The sequence below is a fragment of the Carica papaya genome, chromosome 1 (assembly GCF_054855325.1).
Source record: "Carica papaya isolate Zhongbai chromosome 1, ASM5485532v1, whole genome shotgun sequence".
Classification (NCBI taxonomy): Eukaryota; Viridiplantae; Streptophyta; class Magnoliopsida; order Brassicales; family Caricaceae; genus Carica; species Carica papaya.
The window spans coordinates 28,930,795-28,945,722 of record NC_142309.1 but is presented as its reverse complement, the minus strand read 5'-3'; the positions used below and the strand labels follow the sequence as shown (position 1 = coordinate 28,945,722).

Below are 14,928 nucleotides of genomic sequence, written 5' to 3'. Positions count from 1 at the left end.
TTTTATCTTATAACTGCTTTTAGAACTGTTTTATGTTTTTATATAATGATATGTCAAATTCCGAAGTAGAAAGAAAAATAACTTTAAGATCTTGGATACTGTAAAATAACTAAATATTAAGCTGTTAATACTTACATAGTTTAAACTAAAATAAAATCAGAAGTATGTTTTCCCCATTTTTAAACGGTAGAAAGGTATTTCAGTTTCCAAAATTGCATCTTATGTTTGTATTTGTTTCCTACCGCGGGAGCAGCTGTGTTGGGCCTTAAAACGCACCGGTTTATGTTTCATTTTGTCTCGTCATCTACGACTCTCACCATTTGAGGATCTTCCGCAACCAAACATAGTCTCCGTCGCTCCTAACTTACGCCCGATGGCCTCCTCCGCTTCACCGAGCTCGGCCACGTCCGCCCAAAACCCTAAAAAGACTCTAGGGTTTATAGCGAATGCAATGAAACGCAAAGATAGCTTCATTCAGTTCTTCGCAATGACGGGGATATTGCTTTTGAGCATCAGATCGTTGGGTCAAAAGTATCGTATTCACGACCTCGAAGAAGACACGTTAGCCCTTAAGGAGGAGCGACAAACTCTAGCCGACCGCATGAAGCACATCAAGACCGGCCTGCTTCACGAAGCTTCCCTTGATCCTACTGGCCTCTTCGCTTCTCGGCTCCGCCTTCTCTTCGGTGGCGACGATTGACTGATTGATTACCCAAGTGAGATTAGGGTTTTTTTCGGATGTTTTTGTGTTTCTTTAGTAATAACAAATCTGGAACAATATTCACATGGTTTTGCATGATCTCGATATGCACAGAATTGAACAAATACGAAGATGGGTTACTTGATCGACCTTTACTCTTTAGTCTCTTACCTCGTTTAAGGTTCTCTATCTATTTTGTCTCTTCCTCTTCGTTTGTGTATTCTGCTCCTCTGGGTTTCGTCTTCTGTAGCAATTTGGATTACGCATTTCGATCTCGTGTTTGGATTCAGTGTTAATGCGACTCTAATAGGGATTTGCATGTCCCATTAGTTACTGTTAATGCATTTGTGCATATTACAGGCGTGACATTTTTAGGTTAACAGCTCAGGACTAGACTATAACTTCCTTTTTCTTTTTTCTGATTATGCTTATATATCGATCATTTTGTGGATTTCTTCATCGCCCTGCTGCTTGATCATTTCTGTTTTTGTCGGGACGTTTTTAGTTCAGCTATTAGTTTGTGCTCTACTTCAATCAGAATCTCACTAGCTCCTTGGAACCCGATGAACAGGTTTTAGGTCTATCTTGTGTTCATGGTTTTTCCTTGATCTTTTATGTTTTTCTTTTGTTGGAAGTATTCTTGATCTTTTATGCTTTTTGCTGTTAGAATGGCATTGGATGAGACCTAAAACAGCATTATTACGGGCTGAGTGGTTTGTGTGAGGAGAAAGGATCGTGGAGAATATAGATTTACAAAAATTACATGATCAGCTGAAAATTGTGATACTGACAGGTGCGTAAAATAGTTGATTGATTAGCTGGGATTTTTATCATGGAACGAAAATTTTTCATGGTAGCTATGATGGCAATTCGTGCTTGCAAGGCTTCCCTTGCCTTCTTGGGTGAACAAGCAGTGGATCTTGCAATTCGGTTGATACCCTTTTACCTCGAGTGCTGGTACATGACTTTCCATCTCCTACTCTGTTGTGTATTTACATTATTTTTCTGCACCCCCTCCTACCTAGTAGCTGAATGCTGAGATCCTTGCACTAAAGTGGTCTGAGTGTTGTGATCAGCTAGTAGTAGCCTGTTAAGAGAATGAGGCTTTATCGGATAATGGTAGTCATGTTCGTAGGCTCGAACGTCAAAATCAATTATGCTTAATACTTTAGACCGGAGGATTTTATAGAAGAAAGAGGCCCGATGAGACATCTTATAAACCAAAATTTCACTTGGTCCTTTGTTAAGTGAGACTAGTAGTGTTCGGGTTGAAGTTGAATTTAGAGCAGTTTGAATTCTTCTTTTGAAGTTTTTACCACCTTTTGCTCAGCTTATGAACAAAGAAGCTGTGTTTGATTCCGTGAAAAGGAGCATTTACTTTTAATACTTTTCCAATCCCATTGGATTAAAATGAGAAATGAAGATCTGAAATTCTCCCTTGCAGATTCTATGTAGATCCTCATTCTTCCTTGTTAAGTGTTTGTGAGATTGGATGCAGCCATGAATTGAGTTGGGAACTCCAGACAATTGTTCTTCTCGTAAAGGACATTTGTGTTGTTTAGACAAGGATGAAACCTGGAACTAATCTGTGTGGACTTGCACCTCCAACAAGCAAGACTGATAGATTTCCGAAATTTTAGCAGATTATAACCAAAAAAATTAGAGACTGGCCCCAGTTTTTATTCTTTTTAATTATTTCCATTACTATTATTATTGTATAGATTTTCCACGTTCTGGGTTGTCATCTACTTTCTGCCATAAAAAGTGGAGACAATTGACCTGGCGAGGTTGATCTGTTGCTTTCTTTTCTATTAATTAATTAATTAATTAATTAACCAACTAATCAATCAATTAATATTTTTATTTACAATTTTACCCTTATGAAGTAACTACTAATATCTAACATCTAAAATTTTCATATTCAATTACTCGTGACATGTATATTAGGAGGGAAAAAGGTGGCAAAAGTGATTTTGGACTTTCTTAAAAGCAATATGTATATATATGCGTGTGTATATGTATGTATATATGGTTGTAATCATTTGAGAATTGTGGGTGCTGAGATGGAAGGATGATGATTCAAATATAATTGACGTAATGTTAAAGATTGATTATGGGTTTGTTGCTTCCAGTTCATTTCTTAATAGGAAAAAGGAATTTAATACAAACACTAAGAATTTTAACATAAAGTTTGAGAAATAGTCAAATTGTATGAAGTTACATTCGTGTGTGTGGGTGTGTCGGATAGGTCACCACTGACCACCGCAGTCAAACCTTCACAAGCTGCCAATGTCAATGTCTCACTGCCTTACCAAAATGCATGTGACTTCTTTTATTATTATTATTATTATTATTGTTATATGGGTGATAAATAAAAGTCTTGGAACCATTCATGTGCATTTGAAGACACCTTTTTTAAAAAAAAAAAAAAAAAAAAAAAATTGTCTTTTGGAAGATCTAAGACCTAAGATTCATCACACACCTTAATCCATGTTAGGTTTTTATTATTATTATTTAAAATATAATGATTTTAGTCGTAACTTATAGTAATATATATATATATATTTATGAAATATTACGTGAGTTATTAATGAAATAAATTAAAGTGAAATGAGAAATCAAATCAATTTGGTGAGATGGAATGATTGATGGTGGAACACCCAAAATGGAAAGAGAGAGAAAATAAAAAGCAAAAGCCAAAGGGCATGCACTAATTAATATCGCCCCCCCACCCACAAAAGTAACCCAAATGCTTTCACCCTAATTAATATCTTATATTATATTGTATTAATATTATGTAACAAAATATTTTAAGATCGATCGCTAATATGTTGTTTAAATGATTAATTTATCATTTTATAAGTGTATTATGAATTATTAATAATTGATGTATAATATGCGATAATACATTATTCAACGAAATTAAATATTATTTAACTTATTAGTGCATCAGTGAATTTATTATAATAAAATTTAGATCAATTCTAATAAGTTATAACATATTCAAGTAAAAAATAATATTTGCGATTAAATTTTCATTGTTGTTGCGTTAAACATAATATAGTGAAAACTCAAACTTAATTATTGAGAGACAAAAAAAAAAAAAAACGAAGTATTTTATGAAAGTTAAAGAATGATATCTATCCACCCGAGTCCAACTTTTAGTTAACGAGCAATAAACTCTTAATTTTTTTTTTATACTTCTTTAACATATCTTCCGCGTTATTTAAAAATAATAAAAAAATATTTATAGTACCTGCACCTCTTTATTCACATTTGACCCACCTTAGCTTGTAGCTATAGATGTTACCCATTTATAATCCTTTAATGTGATATGGAGAGACTTCAATTTCACTTATACTCAAGATAGAGTAGGGTCATAACTATATATTTCAATGTACACATATCTTATATTTTTATAATAACTTAATTTGTTATCATCTTAAATAGAATTAGTTCATGCTTTATTTAGTTTTAATATATTTAAATTAGATTAATCTTAGTTGTACATAATTTCTTAAGAGGTCACCCGTTTTAATATTATTCTCGCTTAAATACATATTTAACTGCGAAGTTCTGATGGAATAAAATGCATTAAAAGCTGTTATAATTGCACCAAACTAATCTTAATTAATTATTATAAACAGCCATTGTATGTGGATTAAAGTAAAAGGCCAAGAAATTTTGAAAAATAAATTTCACATGCATTTGTAGTGCGTCAAGCCAAAACCGAAAAAAATATACAATCACTTCGCTCCATGTGGGAGACAGACACGCACAGTTCATATAGTAAAGGTTCGAACCCGGACCCCACCACCGACACTCTACTCTTTCGTCCCAAAAAAAAACAAAAAGAAATTTTCCCTCTTCTTTTTGATTCTGCTTGCGGCTTGGAAATTTACACAGGGATCACATCTCTCTCTGTACACCACTTAAATGTCGGCCATACCCTTCATCATTTTACTAGATCTCCCTTCTTCCCCTTTTTAAAACCTACTGATCTCTTCGACTTCTTTTTAATTCTCTCTCTCTCTTTTCACTAATTGGTTTGAAAATGCCGCTAAACTCGGCGGTGGTGTGCGCTTTTCTTTCCCTTCTCGCCATTGCTGCGGCTGAAGATCCCTACAGATTCTTCTCCTGGAATGTTACTTACGGAGACATATGGCCACTTGGTGTTCGCCAACAGGTTTGCCGAAATTTCTCGTTCGACTTTTCCTAACTCCTCTTCCGCTGGTATCTGATTTAATCTGATTCAAATCGTGTTTCAGGGTATACTCATCAATGGTCAATTTCCAGGCCCAGACATCCACTCTGTTACCAATGATAATCTCATCATCAACGTATTTAACAGTCTCGACGAGCCTTTTCTCCTTTCCTGGTATCATCCCTCCCTCCCTTTATTATTCCACTCATCTTAGCCCATTTTTAATTCATAAATTGTGGGAGATCTGTTCAACTATGCATTATTCACGTCGATGAACGAACATAGATTGGTGTTCATATATTTTTAGGATTTTGTATAAGATCGTTGTTTCGTCATATCAAGAGAATATCGTATGCAGTTTCTAGATAATAATCTGAAAACCAAGCTTACACCAAAGATACAGTAGATGATCAAATTAGCATATTCAAAAACAGAGAAAACGAAAACTGCAGTTACCATTTACTAATATTAGTAGTACAGTTCGCGTGGCAAAATACGTCAACGACTAGCTTTCCCTCTTTACGCCACAGAAGATTATGCGCAGTGATTAGCTCGCCTCGATTGAAAAGACAAATATACCCTCATGAGTCAATTGTCGTTTTGCTTTCTGGTGAAGGGACATATTTGGAATTTGGACATGGAAATAATTATGTAAAGGCAGGACAGGGCAGGGCAAGCTCATCTTACTTTACACGCCAAGCATGTGAATAAATTTGATCATTGGAGAGAATGTCACTTGTCATACCCTCGTCATTTTCAATTTCTCTTTCCTCTTTCCTGTTTTTTTTCTGTAAAAAATTCTCTGTTAACATGTGAACCTTTAGTGAGAGGAGACCCCCCATGTGCTTATTACCAGAAGACGTGGAAGAATAGATCGGAAATCTGTCGTCGTCGTTTCATTTATTCTAATGGTGCCGTTCTACACGTTTGATTCGCTGGATAGGGTTAGTTAAATCATGAGATGATAACTATACAATAGACTAGTTGGTATGGTAGTAGTTGGCATACTGTAAGTAGGAAGTGATTCATCTAATCAATCAGTACAACAATTAACGATTTTTGCATTTTCTTTTGAAGAAGAAGTTCGCATTAATTGGAGTGTCTAGTGTCTGGCAAGCTACGTAATCTTAAACCTACTTGACATGTGGATGGGGTCCCTTCACTTTTCCAATTAGCTGTCTTCCACTCCAATGGCGCATGTGCCAAAATACGTATGAAGGTGATAGGATTCTATCAACCCAGCAGTTCGTGCGCCCATGAATCAATCATACTTTTACTAAATTTATAGTTACTAGTTAAATTAATGGATATACAAAGAGAATTTGAAGGTTCGGCATTTTATGTCCCTATAGATGAAAATTACTTTTTATATTTTTGACACTTTTAAGTTATTCGATTTACTTCTTGTTGATCTCTTTGTGGTAATTTATTGTTAGGAGTGGGATTCAGAACAGAAGGAATTCATATGAAGATGGAGTGTACGGAACGACGTGTCCAATTCCGCCGGGGAAGAACTTCACTTATATTCTCCAAGTGAAGGATCAAATAGGAAGTTTCTTCTACTTCCCGTCTCTTGCATTCCACAAAGCTGCTGGTGGTTTTGGAGGGATTAGGATCCTGAGCAGACCGCGTATCCCTGTTCCCTTTCCGGACCCATCTGGCGACTGGACAGTTTTGATTGGGGACTGGTACAAGTCCAATCACACGGTAACCTCAACGATTTTTGCTTCTCGCACATTTATTCATCTTTTTCATGTTCTCGCTTTCTAATTTCTTTAGCTTCTCGCTGCCATTCAAACTGGTTTGAAAACTGAAAAGTTGGGTTGTCCTTGTCCTGATATATTGTCGTCTATAAACTTTATTTCTCCTCATATTAGTTAATTGTTGTAAGCAAGCAACCTGCAACCAGGCCCTTCTTCTGTAAATTTGGCTATTTTATGCCATTGAATCTCGGGCTCTGGCAATGGACAGCTGGGTTGTCCTGATATATCACTCTCTTTAGCCAACAGTTCATGATACCATAGCCTACCAGCTGGGTCGATAGTTTTCCGTGTCCTTTTGTCTTCTCGTAATGCATTTGGGTTTCTTTTTTCTTTACTGAAATGCACGACTGCATTGGACAGTGGCGAGTGCCGCCAAGAAATGTCACTAGATAGATTCTTGGTACGGGTGCCTGGTGATAAAATATGCACAGCCACCTACACTGTTATGCTTATATACGATTTCTTTTTGCCAAATACTGGCCCAAATCTGTTGTCATAGGTTCGTGCTCAAGCATTTTTTTCCCATAAGACTACATATCTGGGCCTATATGTCTAACCCAGTGAGTAGGAAACAGTGGATCCCACTGTTCAAAAAGGCCGAAGGTAGTGTTCTGTTGACAGTGAACCCATCAATTCATGTGCAATGCGTATGGCGCCCCTTCCCCCCTTAAGTCTCTTAAACAGGCATGTGCATTCAATTTTCCTTGACCCATACAAACACACTTGTACCCACCCATATCCGGCACCTGTTTGTTCATTAAAAAAGTTCATCAATTGTCAAGTTGGAAAAATTAACTAAATGATAATTTCTTTCGGACCTTGTGCGTGACCCATCAAGAAAAAAATATAGAGAAAAGAAATATGTTGATGCTTAATTAGTTGTGGGCCACATTACTGATAGCATGAAATAATTTGTTTGTGCAGGATTTGAAGGCTCATCTTGACAGTGGTAAGAAGCTGCCTTTCCCAGATGCAATCCTTATCAACGGTCGCGGTAGTGGTGCTGCTTTCACTGTTGAACAAGGTGCGTGATTGTCGGCAATCTACTTCTAACATTATCTGCTATTATATGACCGCTCTAAAAAGAATTAGCACGTTTCTCATTTATATTACAGTTGTACTTAGCTAGAAGATAATATTTCTCTGAAGTATAATGTGATCAAATAGTTGTTTCCAGTTCTTTCAATGCGTGTTTGCACGACAATCTCTTCTGATTATCTACTTCTGGTACAGGGAAAACTTACAGGTTTAGAGTATCAAATGTTGGGTTGCAAAACTCACTCAACTTCCGCATTCAAAACCACAAACTGAAATTGGTAGAAGTGGAGGGGACACACACACTCCAAACTACCTACTCTTCATTTGATCTTCATGTTGGTCAATCTGCCTCATTTCTATTAACAGCTGACCAGCCTGCACAAGACTACTATATTGTGGTCTCCAGTCGATTTACCGACACAATCCTCACAACTACAGGCACTCTTCATTATAGTAACTCTGCCGGCGCAGTCTCCGGTCCAATCCCAGGTGGACCTACCATTCAAATTGATTGGTCTCTGAACCAGGCCCGCTCTATTAGGTACATATATATCATCGTTGATCAGACGGAGATTGGTGTACAGGAAATAACTAAGAATTCGTACTTAAATATTTTTTGTGTTATTTCAGGACCAACCTCACAGCTAGTGGACCAAGACCGAACCCCCAGGGTTCTTACCATTATGGTCTCATAAACACAACCCGGACAATCAAGTTGGCCAGCTCTGCTGGACAAATCAATGGCAAGCAAAGATATGCAATTAACAGTGTGTCCTTTATCCCAGCAGACACTCCGCTAAAACTTGCTGACTTCTTCCAGATTAGTGGCGTTTACCGGGTTGGAAGCATCTCTGACCACCCAACAGGCGGAGGAATGTATTTGGACACCTCAGTTATGCAGGCTGACTATAGAGCTTTTATAGAAATTGTTTTCCAGAACGACGAGGACATCGTTCAAAGCTATCACCTCGATGGCTACTCCTTCTTCGTTGTCGGGTAAGCGCACGAGTAATACTATGAATCCTTACTCAAAGAATTGAGTTTGTGATTGAAACCTGAGTAATTTTGAAATGTAGTATGGATGGTGGGCAATGGACACCTGATAGTAGGAACGGGTACAATCTCCGCGATGCAGTTTCGCGATGCACGACTCAGGTGAGACCCAAATAATCCCTTACGGCTAAATCAATAGAGCTTCGTGCTATCTTGACTACAAGACAAAATTAAGGGAATTGTTAATGCTTAACAAATGTTGGTGCAGGTATATCCCAAGTCATGGACTGCTATTTACGTGGCGCTGGATAATGTAGGAATGTGGAACTTAAGGTCTGAGTTTTGGGCCAGACAATACCTCGGACAACAATTCTATTTGCGTGTTTATACAACATCAACTTCTCTAAGGGATGAGTACCCCATTCCAAAGAATGCTCTTCTATGTGGTAGGGCAAGCGGGCGACGCACACGACCCCTGTGACCTATAATAGATGTGTAAGAGGTCCCCCCTTTAAGCCTGGTTCGACGAAGAGAGGAGAAGAGAAGGGCAGTGGAGAAGAGGGTTTTTCTTTGGGGATTCTAATATCAAATTCCTATACGTATATGAGGTGAATGACCTCAGCTCGAGGTCACATTCTTTTTCTCTGGAAGATTGTATTCTTAATTATTGGTATTGTTTAAGTAAAACATAGCCCTGTGATAATTATCTCAAGTGATGTTACTGGGAGGTTTGGTGGGCTCATAATCTTTTGATCCCATGAACGGTTTGAAGTTTCTACCAAGACCTTGCATTTTCAACTTGTCGTGCATTTGCATTACATGAATAATAGTCAAATTTTGGTGAGGTTAAAAATGGTTAGCGAATAGTTTTAATTGAAATTTCTAAATTCATGTCAATTACGATGCAACTCGGTGGTTGATCTTATGATTGTTTTTATTCAATTATGTGAATTTTACTAGTTTGTTTCAAAGGTTTAAAAAAAAGAATTATAAAATTTATATAAAATTATGATATATATATATATATATGTTTTATCATTATATTATATTGCTACATGAAAACGTGACTGAAACGAAGAGAGCCGTACAATAAAAAAATAAAAAATATTAAATTATAAAAAAAATATCGTAATTGTGTATTTTTATATTTAAGTAATCTTATTTTTAAAAATAAACAAATACAAAATATTATTAAATGCAAAATTTTTATAGTATTTTCTATCTGATAGCAAATTTATTTAATCTTAAATATTGTTTATTATTATTATTATTGGTTGTACTAATGGAGCTTATAATGTTTGGAGAATTCGGGAGACTTCGTATTGGATAGTTCTTAAAAAATTATCTAATAAATAAATAGTGATAGTTTAATATTGATTTTCATTTTTCATTTTTTTTTTTTTTGTGTGCGTGCGTGCGCGTGTGTATTTATGGCCCACATAACTGCTTCCGATCACAGCCGTCCATCTTGATTGTCCGGGATGATGTCCTTTTGTCTACGAAAGTCGCACTATCTTGAGCGTAGAATCCATCAACGGTAATAAGCACTACTACCCTACACCGTATCACGGGAACATACTTGCAAACAGCACCATATTACTCGTTCTCTTTTTAAAGAGCGACGCTGCAACAAGGTTTCGGCGGGATCCAGGTCTGGACATCTCTTCATAGATCGTCTCTCTCTCTCTCTCTCTCTCTTAATATCAGGTATTAGCCTAGTGTCATTTGCCTTACTTTAGGTTCCTAAAAGTTAGGGTTTTTAGTCCTTTTTCAGTTTCTATTGGTTGTTTAGGTTATACTGATCGTCTCTCTCTCGATATTGTTTGTGCCGAGAGCGTTTAGGGTTTCTCTCTCTCTCTCTCTCTTCTTTTTTCTTGTATGGAATTGATATTTAATTGGTTATCTTGTATTAAATGCATTTCCGTGATTGGTTATTTTGTTTTAGAGTTGCATCTGAGCATTCAGGTTCCAGTTACCCTTCCAGACGTTATTTCCAATGGCGGTGTGTTTTCTAACTCCAAACTGTCAATTTGAAGTTCTTCGCATTTCTTTCTTTATGTGATAGTGACACTCTGTTAACTTGATGTATGTATTTAGATCGAAAGAATTCTTAAAGATGAAGCAAGTGAAGAGAAGGGAGAAAAAGCTAGAATGGTGAGCTCTGATACATGTTCTTACTAACTGATATTCACTTTCTTAGAAATGTTGTGTTGTGTTCCTGATTTGTGATTAAATAATGCATTTGCTGGCAACACATTGAAGAAGCACTTGTCACTAACATAATGTTACGACTAGCATTATAGTTATGTCCTGGCCATTGGGGACCTTGTTCTCCGTCCCTCTTTCCCACCTCCTCTCTTCTTCTGATTCTAATTATGGTCATTTTTTCTTCAGGCCTCATTTATTGGTGCAATGGCGATTGCTGACTTGGTTAAGACTACCTTAGGTCCTAAGGGAATGGTATACTCTCCACTTTTCTTACCAAATTGAAAGCTCTAATAATAGCTGTTTATATTTTTGACGACGAACTAATTATTTGTTCAAAAATTATTATCCAGGATAAAATTTTACAATCAACAGGCAGAGGACGTACGGTCACTGTCACAAATGATGGGGCTACCATTTTAAAGTCCTTACATATTGACAATCCAGCTGCTAAAGTCCTTATTGGTATCCTCCCTGTCGTTGTATTTCTGATTTTTTGGCTTATTATATCCTGGTTGTAAAAGTTATGCTGGTAATTGTCCTAAATTATGCATGTTCTGGGGGTTGTTTTTAATTTCTTAAAACAAATTATGAGTGCTGATATTACTGGATAAGTGTGTCTCATGGAACTGATTACTGGTGAGGTTATCAATACTGACAGAGCCGTTGCATTGGGCTAGCTTTTTTCTAGTCTATGATTTGTTCCTTAATTCAATGGTCAGACATTTCTAAAGTTCAAGATGATGAAGTTGGTGATGGGACAACTTCTGTTGTTGTTTTGGCTGGTGAGCTGTTAAGAGAGGCAGAAAAGTTGGTGGCTGCAAAGATTCATCCTATGACAATAATATCAGGTTTGTCTTGGCTTCTTCAATCATAGTGCTAGCTATTATTCACTCGCTGGTTAGGGGTGTTTTTCCTATTTCGTTCATCAAAACCCAACATATGGAACTGTATTTCCTAATTTCTTCTGTGTTATATTCCAGTCCCTTTTAGTTGGTTTTTTCTTGTAGTTGGTTGATTGTTGTTTCCGCTTAAATATTGGATCAATCATTTAATACTTGTCTCTGGTTCGTTGATAGAAACAGTAGTAAATTATTTTTTCCCCTATTTTATTTATTTTTTTAAGGGTAAGCATACTTACTTCCTCTCCTATTGTGTAAATTGTTTAGTGTGTAATATAACATTGAAGCGCACTGATGTATATTAGTTGTTTAGGTTATCGAATGGCTGCAGAATGTGCTCGTAACGCTCTGCTGCAAAGGGTTGTAGATAACAAAGACAATGCAGGTAGTGAACTTTTCTATTTTTTGGCTCGTTTCTTCACTCAATTGTTTCTTGGCTTTGTTTCATGGCATGAATGTTAAGGTTGATAAATAGTAGTTTTCTGCTTGGAAGAATAAGGATGGCATGTGCTAGACAATAGAACTGATTGTCAGACTAGGTTTTCTTTTGTTTGTTTTGTGCCTTCTAGTTGGTTTTCATGTTGTAATAATATATGACATTGTCACATAATGCAGATAAATTTAAGTCAGACTTAATGAAGATAGCAATGACTACCTTGAGTTCCAAAATACTGTCACAGGACAAGGTACATTTTGCTCAACTAGCTGTGGATGCTGTCATGAGGCTTAAGGTAATTGTAACTCTTTTGTGCTTTTTGGTTTTTAATGAAAAGTCTTTACTGCTGTTTGGCTATTGGCATTAAGTTTTCCTTTGAGACAGGCAATAACTTTTTATCTGGTGTTCTTTTTTATTGTTCTTTTTCATGGTGTTTATGTTGGAAAACCTGTTTTTAATGGAATTTTATTGTTTGACAACATTCTTTTTTTGAAATGAATATTGTTTGACAATATACTAAAAGGTTCATTAACTATTTGCTTATTGCTTCTGAGCATTGCAGGGTAGTACAAACTTGGAGGCTATCCAAATTATCAAGAAGCCTGGAGGATCTCTGAAGGATTCCTTTTTAGATGAAGGGTAGCTCATATTTCTCGTGTTCCTTAGCTTGGATAATAAAATATCTAATTTTGTTGAGACATCTTATAGATTCTAACCAACCAAAGAGACAATAAGATACTCTTTGTAGTGTGTATTAGATATCCTCTGCATATGCTCTAAATTATTTAGCGTGTTTTCTGGTAGACTAGTGCCTTAAATATGCCTTTCCTTTATGACTAATATAATCTAATACCTTTATATTTTTCCTTCCAGCATCTCTTTCCTGTCAGTATTTTAAGTTGGAAGTATTTTGTCTTGCAGATTCATTCTTGACAAGAAGATAGGTGTTGGACAACCAAAACGCATTGAGAATGCGAAGATTTTGGTTGCAAATACTGCAATGGACACTGACAAAGTGAAGATCTATGGGGCTCGCGTACGTGTGGATTCCATGTCTAAGGTTGCGGAGATTGAGGGAGCTGAAAAGGAAAAAATGAGAGAAAAAGTGCAAAAGATCCTAGCTCATGGGATTAACTGCTTCATTAACAGGCAATTGATATATAATTTCCCAGAGGAACTCTTTGCGGATGCAGGTGTACTTGCAATTGAGCATGCTGATTTTGATGGTATTGAGCGGCTGGCTTTGGTAACTGGCGGAGAAATTGCATCAACCTTTGACAATCCAGAGTCAGTTAAGCTTGGGCACTGCAAGCTCATTGAGGAAATTATGATTGGTGAGGACAAATTGATCCATTTTTCAGGTGTTGAAATGGGTCAGGCTTGTACTATAGTTCTAAGAGGTGCAAGGTACATTTTTCTCGTGTTAATTTTTCTGTTACTCATCGACTGGTTAGGTGGTGTCTTCATGTTCTTATCAAGTAGTTCTGGATTTCTATTATACTTGATCACATACAGTCATGTGGATTGTAAGGGGGGATCATTTTAGACATGTCTCATTTGATGTGTAAATGTCTATGACAGCCATCATGTTCTTGATGAGGCTGAAAGGTCTCTTCATGATGCCTTGTGTGTGCTGTCCCAGACAGTCAATGACAGCAGGGTTTTGCTTGGAGGTGGATGGCCTGAGATGGTGATGGCAAAAGAAGTGGATGAGCTTGCACGGAAGACTCCTGGAAAGAGGTCTCATGCTATCGAAGCTTTCTCACGGGCTCTTGTGGCAATTCCGACAATCATTGCTGACAATGCTGGTCTGGACAGTGCTGAATTAGTTGCTCAGCTCCGTGCAGAGCACCATAAGGAAGGCTGCAATGCTGGGATTGATGTCATCTCTGGATCTGTAAGAACTTAAACTGCACTATTTGAAATGTTTGTTTATTTCATTCAGTGGATAGTTCCACATGAATTCTACATACTCGATAATGAAGCCACACATGATTCTTCTTTTTCCTTTCACCTTTTGGAGTTTGCTCTAGAGGATGCTTCATTTCTTCGGTATATCTGGTTTTGGCCCATATTTCACACACGCACGCACACGTACATCTATGTTTGCAGAGGATGTCTATCATAGCTTTTCAATACTAGTGATTTGTTTTAACCATTGTACATCTTCAAAAATCATGACAGGTGGGAGATATGGCCAAGCTTGGTATTTCTGAAGCCTTTAAAGTGAAGCAGGCTGTTTTGCTCTCAGCAACTGAGGCAGCGGAGATGATTCTTAGAGTAGATGAGATTATCAAATGTGCTCCAAGGAGGAGAGAAGATAGAATGTGAAGAACCTTTTTGTGACGAGAGACTCTTTCAGAAAGTGGTATCTGATGAGTACTGTAATCTTGTTTTGCACGGTTAGGGAGATTTTGGGTGGGAAAAATTTGTAGCACGCTTGTGTTGGGTGTTTTATCATTTGAGAAAAAAGGTTGCAGTAGATGTTCCAAGTTTTGCTTTCTATATTTATGAGTAGATCTTCGTTGAATCTTGGTGCTAGCCTGCAATGACTTTCAGCTGCTGTTTTTCTGTAGTCGCAGAACTATGGTTGTTTCAAAGAGATTTAGTGTGGTTCGGCTGAGAGGGTTAAACCAGAGTTTTCCACCTTACTATTTGTGAGAATTTATTATCATTCTTAGCATGTT

General features: G+C 36.9%; 3 protein-coding genes across 6 annotated transcripts; all 3 read left to right on the top strand.

Annotated features, from left to right (window-relative positions):
* The first annotated feature begins 221 nt into the window (after positions 1-221).
* On the top strand, positions 222-2,543 carry LOC110818039 (uncharacterized). Of its 3 annotated transcripts, none has more exons than XR_015813934.1 (3): positions 222-716; positions 1,494-1,657; positions 2,145-2,543. XR_015813934.1 is itself a non-coding variant. In XM_022046778.2 (2 exons), the coding sequence occupies exon 1, from the start codon at positions 374-376 to the stop codon at positions 698-700; it is 327 nt and encodes a 108-aa protein (XP_021902470.1). In that variant the 5' UTR covers positions 222-373; the 3' UTR covers positions 701-716; positions 2,145-2,543. The 3 variants fall into 3 exon arrangements, 1 of the variants encoding a protein (XP_021902470.1); XR_002540298.2 differs by having other exon boundaries at positions 1,368-1,657; XM_022046778.2 differs by lacking the exon at positions 1,494-1,657.
* Positions 2,544-4,571: 2,028 nt separating this feature from the next.
* SKS5 (SKU5 similar 5) lies at positions 4,572-9,496 on the top strand. The gene is made up of 8 exons (XM_022046892.2): positions 4,572-4,886; positions 4,969-5,078; positions 6,341-6,611; positions 7,592-7,691; positions 7,901-8,246; positions 8,336-8,701; positions 8,782-8,860; positions 8,967-9,496. Exons 1-8 carry the CDS (start codon positions 4,755-4,757, stop codon positions 9,177-9,179), a joined length of 1,617 nt encoding a protein of 538 aa, XP_021902584.1. The 5' UTR covers positions 4,572-4,754; the 3' UTR covers positions 9,180-9,496.
* A 705-nt stretch (positions 9,497-10,201) lies between these two features.
* LOC110818197 (TCP-1/cpn60 chaperonin family protein) lies at positions 10,202-14,874 on the top strand. 2 transcript variants are annotated; one of them, XM_022046974.2, is made up of 12 exons: positions 10,202-10,349; positions 10,644-10,700; positions 10,796-10,852; positions 11,093-11,158; positions 11,257-11,368; positions 11,626-11,754; positions 12,119-12,190; positions 12,421-12,536; positions 12,804-12,880; positions 13,163-13,648; positions 13,823-14,138; positions 14,426-14,874. In XM_022046974.2, exons 2-12 carry the CDS (start codon positions 10,695-10,697, stop codon positions 14,570-14,572), a joined length of 1,584 nt encoding a protein of 527 aa, XP_021902666.1. In that variant the 5' UTR covers positions 10,202-10,349; positions 10,644-10,694; the 3' UTR covers positions 14,573-14,874. The 2 variants fall into 2 exon arrangements, with proteins under 2 accessions (XP_021902666.1, XP_021902665.1); XM_022046973.2 differs by having other exon boundaries at positions 10,252-10,405.
* Positions 14,875-14,928: the final 54 nt, after the last annotated feature.